At 52.1% G+C, this 9,999-nt stretch overlaps 1 protein-coding gene across 2 annotated transcripts; it reads right to left on the bottom strand.

The window, feature by feature from the left end:
• Positions 1 to 1,573: 1,573 nt before the first annotated feature.
• RAB9B (RAB9B, member RAS oncogene family) lies at positions 1,574 to 6,389 on the bottom strand. Of its 2 annotated transcripts, none has more exons than XM_086619509.1 (2): positions 6,365 to 6,389; positions 1,574 to 3,744 (listed from the first exon to the last, which is right to left on the bottom strand). In XM_086619509.1, exon 2 carries the CDS (start codon positions 3,707 to 3,709, stop codon positions 3,104 to 3,106), a length of 606 nt encoding a protein of 201 aa, XP_086475635.1. In that variant the 5' UTR covers positions 3,710 to 3,744; positions 6,365 to 6,389; the 3' UTR covers positions 1,574 to 3,103. The 2 variants fall into 2 exon arrangements, with proteins under 2 accessions (XP_086475635.1, XP_086475636.1); XM_086619510.1 differs by lacking the exon at positions 6,365 to 6,389 and adding an exon at positions 4,288 to 4,790.
• Between the last annotated feature and the right edge of the window lie 3,610 nt (positions 6,390 to 9,999).

A 9,999-nucleotide genomic window follows, 5' to 3' on the forward strand; every position in this document is an offset into this window, starting at 1 on the left:
ACTTGAAACCCTACACTGCCTCTGGAAGCACCGATAGGCAGGCAGACATTGGAGAAAAATAAACTAAAAGGTTCTGCCAACAGAAACAGCAGGCAGGGACTCTGCAAACACAGAGAAAGTCTCGCAAAATAAGAGACCATCCTGGCAGGACAGCGGAAAAGAACAGTCTCCATATGCTGATTTCTAACTCAGCATCCTAAGGAAATCATGCTTGATTACAACCCCCTGGAGTCTAAGGGACTGGTTCCAAGTTTGCAGGAAGAAATCAAAGGGAAGTACCTGGCTTGCTGCTGAGAGCCCAGGCTGACAATTACAATGTAGAGAGAGGGGGAAGCAACATGGAATACTTCTTTTATGAAAGTGTTTTCTGACACAGTCTTGAAAAGACAAAATGGGGCCCTGGATTCAGCTGGTAAATAAGTTATATCCCTCCTGGTCTAGCTAGGTACATTCAGGAATAACCATCCCCTTGGATCTCTTAGTGACTTCTCTCTGCTAGATGCTATAACCAGCCCAGTTCCACATCTCTCAGAACAGCTGACTTGAACTTCAACAAACCAAGAAAGCAGCCACTTACCGAGTTCACTTGAATACATCCATGTTTTATTTGCTTAAATAAAGGCGGAATCTCAATTTTACAATTCCAGTTCTGCAGTAATAGCAACAACCGCAGCAGTATGAGTGGATACAGGGAGAGGATGGCTGTTGTTACAGAACTTTGCAACAGAGAGTTCAAAATCCTGGCTCCTTTGGAAATCATTTAAAACAAATTCAACAATTTAAATATATTACACTGTACTTTTTAAATGGATTTTTAAAACACATAAGCCTAATAAAATAGCCTGTTAGGAATAAAAGATGCTGTGTAACACCCTCTGGCAATATGTACCACCTGCACAGTCTGTGCACAATGAGGCTCTTGAGCTTCAGCTATCAGGATCAACACGCACCCAGGGTACTGCACCCATGCCTCCTGCACTGTGGCTTGTTCAGGCTCTGCCCTCTCCTACAGGAGGTGCCAGTGGGATTCCACGAGAACTGTGCTGGGGAAGCAGCAGTTTCACCTGCAGGGAGATCCCTCAGCAGCCTCTCTCGCAGAGCCGGGAGCACACAAGTTCCCTGTTCTGACGCTGGGACCCTGTGCAAAGCAGCTCTGGGGGAACACATCTGTTCAGAGGATACCTCGAAGGGACCTGGTTTTCTGGAGCCCACAAGCACTCCCTATCTATCCCTGCGAACATCAGCGTCCAGCCCTGTTTAGAAAGATCCTTCGGAAGAACTTTGCATTAAAACTTCAGTCCCTTCCACACACGGCTGCTCTGCAGAGAAGGGCAGGATCACTCTGAGTTCCCCTACAGAAGACTCCTTGCATGCTCAGGGACTGCACGTGGGCAGTGATTGCCTGCTCTAAAGCACAGAGCGAGGCTGCTCGATTTGAGCTACAAAATTTACCATCCAGTCGTTCATCACAGTGGGAACTGTATTCAGCAGCTAGCGGATACACACTCAGGGGAAGCTCTCCCCACGGCAGGCTCCTGTGTTCAAAACTGTGACTTTGCCCATAAGCACAAACTCTCACGCGGGAAGTTGCAGGACATGAGGTTATAATGGTGAAGACAGCAGTCAGCAAGCACTTGTCTCTTTGCTTACAGATAGCTCGGGACTAACACCTAGCAGGGGGCAGGAGCTGGGATCAGCAAAGCCTGGTGTCCTTTTCTAGGGGGTTTCCTGCCTCCCCCCAACACCATTTTTTCTGCCTTGAACAGAGGTAGAACCAGTGCAGCTCTCTCCCCAGCGGGCTGAACACAGCAGCCATTAACAAAGGCGAGTTAACTGAGAGGATATCTTCTACCAATAAAATCTGTCATATGAAGTAGATAAAACATCCCAGATTCCTCGTTAGGCAGCAAGCGCCAGGACAATGGCAGGAGTTACCTGTGCTCAGCAGCACTGCATCTGACACAGCAGGTAACAAAGCGAACGGTTCTACGTTGCAGCACCCAGACGGGAACATCCGTGCTGCAGCAACTGAAGGCGCAATCCACCCACTAACACAGCACCGCAGTCCCAGCCCCGCACACCGAGTGATTTAACAGCTGACCATGCCTGACTCCCCCGGCCACCTGCACATCTGGAAGACATCCCACGCATCTACCATCCGGTCTGCTAGAGCATACACTGGATGCTGGACACAGCAATTACTTGGGACAGAAACTAGCTGAAGTTTCACACTCCTGAACTCCTGAGCTAACTCTAAACCCTTTGACATGACCTGGTAAGCATCCACATCAGTATTTTTCACCCAGGGCTGCAAGGTATGAGAAGTGAGATCCAGTGTTGAGCCTCCAGAAGACAGGAAACATATATTAAACAAGAAGCAGACAGTCTCTCCACAAAATAACACCCTCACAAGACAAAGGTAAGGAAAACCAGACCAGAAATAAGCAGCGACGAAGAATTGATGCTGCCACATTCAAACACAGGTCCATCTCTCCTTCAGATGTTGCTTCAGATCAGAGCTCTTAACAATTCTCAGCACAATTCAGTCTCAGGACACAATATACTTATCCCAAACAGATACACACATCTCAGCCACTCCAGTATTCAGCATTCTCACAGTCGCATGGGCTAGAGTCTCTACGGCAGGTTTAGTTCAGGACGCTAAGCAGACTTTCCTTTGACAGTAAGGTCATTAGTTTAGTGTGTCTAGTATTTTTTTTTTTTTTTTAGTTCAGGAGTAAAATACTTCAGAGAGCGTCTAGAGTGCTCTCAGCTTTGTTCTGCAGGCAGTTCTTGGTACAGATCATATCACTACTGTCTTTAGTGGATTTAAAGGACGCTAACCCAGTCCTTTAAACCTGCTAAAATAGGCAGAGATGGAAGCAGGACTATGCTGACATGCTCTTTTAACAACTCCCTCCTGCAGATACATACTCCGTGCCCGAAAACTCCAGCCAGAATTCCAGTGGTGAGGCTGCAACTCCCCAGTGAGCAAACCACCTACTGTCCTTGTGGTTATTCTCCTCAGAGTGCCCCAGAGCTGCCCATGCTTATTCCAATCCAGCCACTGGCTTGAGCAACATTCCCAAAGCAGCAGCCACTGTTAACAACAAGAAGACCCTGATTTTGAGCTGGAGTGCAGGTCGATGGTGTGGCCCAGCATGCAGTGCTCTAGCTGCTCCTCCACCGCCAGCACTTGTCGCACAGCCTCCTCAAAGGCCACTGCCACATTGGTGTCATCCTTGGCACTAGTCTCCAGGTATGGATAGTTACCGTTTTCCATGCACCAGGCCTGGGCCTCCTCTGTGCTCACTTGTCTCTCGAGTTTGTCTATCTTGTTGCCCAGGACAACGAATGGGAAGTGTTCAGGGTCCTTCACATCAGCATAATAGACAAACTCCTTCTGCCAGTTACTGAGGTTCTCAAAGCTCTGCCGGTCATCCACACTGAAAGTCAGCAGGCAGCAGTCTGCTCCCCTGTAAAAGGGGGTTCGCAGGCTCTTGAATCTCTCCTGTCCTGCAGTGTCCCAAATCTGCAGGGTCACAAAACGTCCATCCACCTCCAGGTCCCGGTTTAAGAACTCCACACCAATCGTGTGGAAAGCCTGCGAGTCGAACTTGTTGGTGACGTACCGGTTCATGAGGGAACTTTTCCCAACTCCACCATCCCCAAGGAGAATGACCTTTAAGAGCAAGGACTTCCCACTCATTGCAGCAGGACGGAAAGGAGCAGTACCAAGGCAATCTGCAGGGTTCAGAAACAGTAAAAAATAGCTATATGACTTGTGGATTCTGCAAAAAGTCGCACATGGAAGAACAAAATATGGTATTTCCATCCTCATTTTGGAATAAGCTTTGTATATAGGAGGTAAACTCTCTGGTAAGATAAGCTCTGATAAGATGGGAATAGGACAAGCTTTCAGACACACAAGTCCTCCCTCAGATCCAAAATGGAAGCAGCAGGTCACCACTGCAAGTGCAAGGTGAGAACAACTGTTGAGAGTTTAGTATCAATTATACCACTTTTGGTGAAAACTCGGTATCTGAAAGCTTGACTAGTTTTTCCAAACATACCATCACTAGTTAAACATCTCTTCTGGCCTGTGTCCTCAGGCTATCACAGAAACAGCAAAATCACCAGGGATCATCATCACCAGGCCTTCCTTTCCACTGTACAGTCACTAGCTAAATAATTTCTCCTATCTGACTCGCTCTGCTGGAAGGATGTGAAAGATGTACAGGCCTAACTCAATACAAACCAGTTGTTAATCACCCCAGGGACACTGACCTTACAAGTGGAGCTGCACTTGCTTCCTGCACGTGATCTCTATGGCTCAGAAGGGGTTTCCCAGGCACAGAGACCCAGCTTCTCTGCTGCTCTTTTCTGGCAAAGCTTTTCACAGGCCAGCTTGCTAGGGCACGGGTGCAAGTTCACATTGCAACAACTGCAACACCACAGGTTCCTTAGTCAGAAGTCACAAGAGAAAGGCCAAGTGCCAACCAGTCCTCTCCCTCTCAGGGACATTCTGCAAGCAAAGGTAAAGGCCTGGCATGGAATAAGAGATTTGTTTGGCTGCTGTCTGCACTGCACCTGGTCCAGAAATACAGCGTTTCTGCCTCCAGGCCTCTCCAGGGAATGTCTTCCTCCAGCATAACAGTCGCTAAAAACCAAATATCAGTCAATGAGGTTGCCAGAGCTGTGCTTGGCGCACTGCCTTTCAATTTGTAATGTTGACCCAGACTGGAAGAACAACAGGAGAGCTCTAGGAAGCAGAAAGTGCGGTACTGATGGCTGGAGTACAACAGGCAAGAACAAGGCACTAAGAACAGTTTCCCTTGCCCTAAGTAAAATGGAACACAGCCCATTTCTGACCAGGACAGAACCAGTACATTATGGATGCTAAACCCAAAGTAAGAAAAACATAAATTGAAAGAGCTCTGGCGTGAGTGCACAGGCTGTGTAACCCATGTCTCCCCTCAATCCAGGGGATGTGAATAGCGTTGATCTGCTTAGCCTGCCTATCCACACACTGGATCACTCTGGAATCTGATCTGAGGATTGAACATACACCTGAATCTGCTAACCAGAAAAGTGAGCTAGCTGGCAGGAGCCTGGCACAACAAGAGAGAGGATTTGGCTTGCTTACACCTGCTACCAACATTCCTGGGAAGGGTGTGGACACTTAGTGCTGCTTAGTGATGACACCACCACACCAGCCTCCAAACAAATGAAACAGGAGCACTGAGCACTGCTCAGATCAGCACTCCTATTTCCTCCAGGCCAAAACCCACTCTCTGTATTAATTGCAGGGGGCCCTGTTCAGCTTTGTTTGTTCTTTTTGCAGCTCTTTCAACCAGTGCTTACCACAAAGCCAAGATCAGAAACTTCTGTTTCAAGTTAGTTTTTGCGGAAAGTGCAGAATCTAACTAAAGCCTCACCAATTTCACTTCCCCTGCCCAGCAACACCCCAAATCAAGCATGTCTGAACTAACTTGATGGGACATTTGAGAAGCATCTGTGCAACCCAGTGGTTCTGAAGTAAAGAACAAAATGCCAATGTCATGAGACAAAGAGGAATTGCAGCATAGCTCCCTGGGGCTGATGGCTTTGGAAAATTCTGCCCTGCGCAGGCAAGCTTTTCAAAACCCATGCTCTTCCTTTTCCAAACCCTTGCTGAGAGGGTTTAAGATGGTCCCTGTCCTCTGTCCCAAAGCCCTTCCTGACACACACCATCAGCCCTGACAAGAGTTTCTGTTTAGAAACGGTTTGTCAGCGAGTGACTAGCAGGCTTTTTAAAAACGACTAACAGGTATGCCAGGCTACTGCAGAGCCTGGCAGGTCAGCAGATTGCTGACAGTCACGACACAGCCATGACACCGATGGGCACACTGCCATCCATGACATAGACAGTAGCCACGCTGTTTGCAATTCGGGTTCACTGACCAGCCCTTGGCAAGCTGCTTCGGAAGCTAACCTGCAGCAGGACGGACACCCCTCACACAAGGCGGCAGCACCTGTTTGCAGACAAAACCAGCTGCGCGCTGGGCCGTGCCCCCCGCTGCTGCCCAGGCCCCAGCTCCCAGCTCGGCGGGAGGCGAGACCCTCGGGCGGACCCTTACCTGGCCGGCCGGCCCTCGCCCGACCCACAGCGGACTCCTGGGGCGGAACGGCCGAGCACAGGCGCAGGAAGAGGGGCCGCGGCTGAGGAGCTGCGCTCCGCGAGGGGGATGCCAGCCCCCCCCCTCAGCCTCGGAGCGGGTGTCGGGGCCCCTCGGAAGGGGCCGGGGCGAAGGGGCGGCCCGCCAGCTCCGAGAGGTGTCTGGGGCCGGGGTAAGCGGTGCCGAGCCCGCCCGCCCGCCCTTACCTCCCTCCGCGCCGCCGCCACCGCCCACCGGACCCGCCGGGCGCAGTTGCCGGCTGCCCCCGCGCCTGCGCTGCGCACGCGCCCTGGCGGCAGCGGCCGCGCGCGGCAGCGAGGCGGGGCCGGCGTGAGGCGTCACCGCAGCCGTTCCCGCCGCTGGCGCGCGCGTCGCCTCCCGCCCCGCCGTGGTGCTGCGCTGCGGCGCGCCGGGCCGTGCTGCCCGGGCCCCTACTCCGCCCACTGCCGCCCGCCCCAGTCCTCGCCTGTGCCCTCGAGCTCCCTGCCGGACCCCTCGCTGCTCCCCTCGCAGTGCCCTCTTGTTGCCCTTTGTCTCTTCGCTCCCCGCTCCCGCCGCTCCCACGCTATCCGCCTGAGATGCTCCCTCATCACAAACGCCCCTTGCCTGCCCGCAGGACGCAGCCTCTTCCCCAGTGGCCCCGCTGGGCTGCGGTGGGGCCGTGTCCAAACTCGCGCACCCCCGCACCTGTTCCTGGGGGCCTGTCCCTCTCTCTGCCAGCGGGAGCCCAGCTGCTGCGCGAGGGGAATGCACAGAAATAAATGAACAAACACCGCAAACGTCTCCTCCCTGACTCCCCGTTCGGCACTGAGGCAGGCAAATGGCTGGCAGCTGCCTTGAAGGAGCGCGGCTCCCCCCACCCTCACCGTTACCTGTGGCGCCAGGAGGGAGAGTGTCTCGAAGGAGGAGGTTTCTGGGGAAAAGCAGCAAATACAAACATTTCAGATAGTTGAAAGGAAAAATAGTAGCAAGGTCACCCCAGCCTGGGGCAGACAGTGAGGGGAGAGGGGAGACCAGACACCCCGTGGCTGCAGGGGGTTTTGGGGAGCAGCAGCTGCCCACCCCCCCTGGCATTGTCAGCCCTTCTTCCTACCAGTGCCTGCTGCCCCCAGACACAGCTCCCGGACTGGGGACACCTCTTGCCAAGGGCTGCAACACAACCCAGGGGGCAAGAGCAGGGGCCCCCCCCGTGGACATCCCAGACTTTCCGACCCCCCACACTCAACGTCAGCTCCAGGGCTGAGTGGGTGCCACAAAAGTGCGTCAATTCCCTCTGCCACCCTGGAAAAACATGAGATGGCAGGAGGCTTTAAATTAAGACAGGGATTATAGTAATACCAGCCTCAGCAATATGTTGGCAGAGATGGGGAACAAGAGCAGCATAGCGGGGTGAGGAGGGGATGGCAGGGTGAGGGCACAAGGGCACAGGGTGTTGACAGTCTGGGACCAGGGGAGCTTGGGGAATACGGAGGTGCTTCTTGGGTGCATATTTGGGGCACCAATGTATGCGCCAGGGCCAAAAGCACAGGATGCTGCTGGTGCAGTTGTCAGACCCAGCCCACACTGCTGGCTGGGGCTCACTCTGAACCAGTCCAGACTCCTGCACCGCTGGAGTGAGCCTCCAAGCACAGCACACCTCCCTCTGCCAGCTCCCTTTGCCTGGCTGCCGTTTAATTCCATCATTTGTCATTACTTATTTATTAGACATCCAATTTAGCATGTAAGAATACGGAGGCCAGGAGGGGAGAGACACTTTCTGAGTGACGTAGAGCTGCCAGGACATCCTGCTAAGGCAAGAGGGGCGTGGTGCTCTGCATAAGCACCATGCTGTGCCCTAACGTCCCGGACCACTCCAGGCAGGGCTGGAAAACACCAAAGCTTCAGGGGATGCTATTTGCAGAGTTTAGGGAGGGCAGCATGTCCCTGCAGTGCGGCCAAGGACATGACAGGGCCAGTGGCCCCAGCTGACTGTCCCAGTGTTCAAGGAGCCTCCATGTTCTCCTGGGCTCAGCCGAAGGTGCTGGGAGCCGTTGGAGAGTCACCTGCCTGCCTGAGCAGGGATGTGCCTGGGCAGGTTTGGCTCCGAGTGGCCATGCAGCTTGGCAGCCTTGCTGAGATGGGCAGCAACCTGTTTGGCATCTGTAGTGGGTTGACCTTGGCTAGCCACCAGGTGGCCACCAAGCCGTTCTACCACTCCTCTCATCAGCAGGACAGGGGGGAGAAAACGAGATGGACAAGAACTTGTGGGTCAAGATAAAGGCAGTTTAATAAAGCAAAAGCAAAAGCTGCGCACGGAGGAAAGAAAAACAAAATATTTTTTCTCTACTTCCCATCAGCAGATGATATCCAGCCACTTCCCAGGAAGCACAGCTTCAGTATGCGTAGCGATTGCTCCGGAAGACAAATGTTTGGAGCTAAGAAGGCACTCTTTCAACAGCAGATATCCATACCCAGGCAAAACATCATTATTGAGCTGTTAGCATGTGACGCTGCAGCACTTTGAATCACTTTCCTCCACATGGCCTGTGTGCACAGGACATCCTCTGCATCTTTGGAGACCTCACCATTGTCTAGATCACTGTAGATGACTTTCAGCACCGCTAATTCTCTCAGGTACTGAATGCTTTTGTCTGTGGTAGTCCTCTTTCCTGAGTAGTCCACAAGCTCTTCCTTGAATGGATATCTTACCATCACACTTGAGAGGAGCTGTCTCCAGAGACTGCGAATTTCTGACTCTTTTCCAATTCCTCTCTCAGTTCCTGATTCCTAGCAAGGGATCCCAGCTGTTGGCTTTCCCTGCCTTCCAATTTCTGACTGTTGGCCCTGTTATCTCAGCATCGTGGCAGCAAGGCAGCAATCCACTCACTTGGCTGGTGGCTGTAATCTTTCTGAATGTCTCAAAGTTCTGATGAGGTCAGAAACCAGGTAGTTTCCATTTCTTGTCTGAATTCCCTCACTCCTTCCTCCAATTTATTTGCTGAAGGACCAGCTTATTAATCAAACCCTCTTCTTTCTCCTCCCTCACTAATCGATGATATGGACCCATTGACCTCCTTGTCCACTGTTTCTTTTTCACTACTGGGACAATTATTGTAGTCATTGTTGTTTGGGTCCCTATCTCAACCGTGGTGACCTCAGTTGCAGTTTGGGTCCCTATCTCCACTATCATGTAGTTTGCACCCTGGTCTCAGTCAAGAGTGGTTTGGATCCCTACCTTAACCACAATCCTCTAACAGTACTGAACTGTGGCTCGGTAGGCACAGATGGAGCCCAAGTATCATAGAATCATATAATGGTTTGGGTTGGAAGGGACCTTAAAGATCATCCAGTTCCAAGCCACCTGCCATGGGCAGGGACATCTTCCACTAGGTCATGTTGCTCAAAGCCCCATCAGCCTGGCCTTGAACACTTCCAGGGATGGGGCATCCACAGCTTCTCTGGGCAACCTGTTCCAGTGCCTCACCACCCTCAGAGTGAAGAATTTCTTCCTTAGATCTGATCTAAATCTGCCCTCTTTCAGTTTAAAGCCATTGCCCCTTGTCCTGTCACTACATGCCCTTGTAAAAAGTCCCTCTCCAACTTTCCTGTAGGCCCCTTTTAGGTACTGAAAGGCTGCCAGAAGGTCTCCCTAGAGCCTTCTCTTCTCCAGGCTGAACAGCCCCAACTCGCTCAACCTGTCTTCATAGCAGAGGTGCTCCAGCCCTCAGATCATCTTCGTGGCTCTTCTCTGGACTCGCTCCAACAGCTTCATGTCCTTCTTATGTTGGGGACTCCAGAGCTGAACACAGTATTCCAGGTGGGGTCTCACAGAGCAGAGTAGAGGGGCAGAATAACCTCCCTC

This window comes from Tauraco erythrolophus, chromosome 13, assembly GCF_009769465.1.
Source record: "Tauraco erythrolophus isolate bTauEry1 chromosome 13, bTauEry1.pri, whole genome shotgun sequence".
Lineage (NCBI taxonomy): Eukaryota > Metazoa > Chordata > Aves > Musophagiformes > Musophagidae > Tauraco > Tauraco erythrolophus.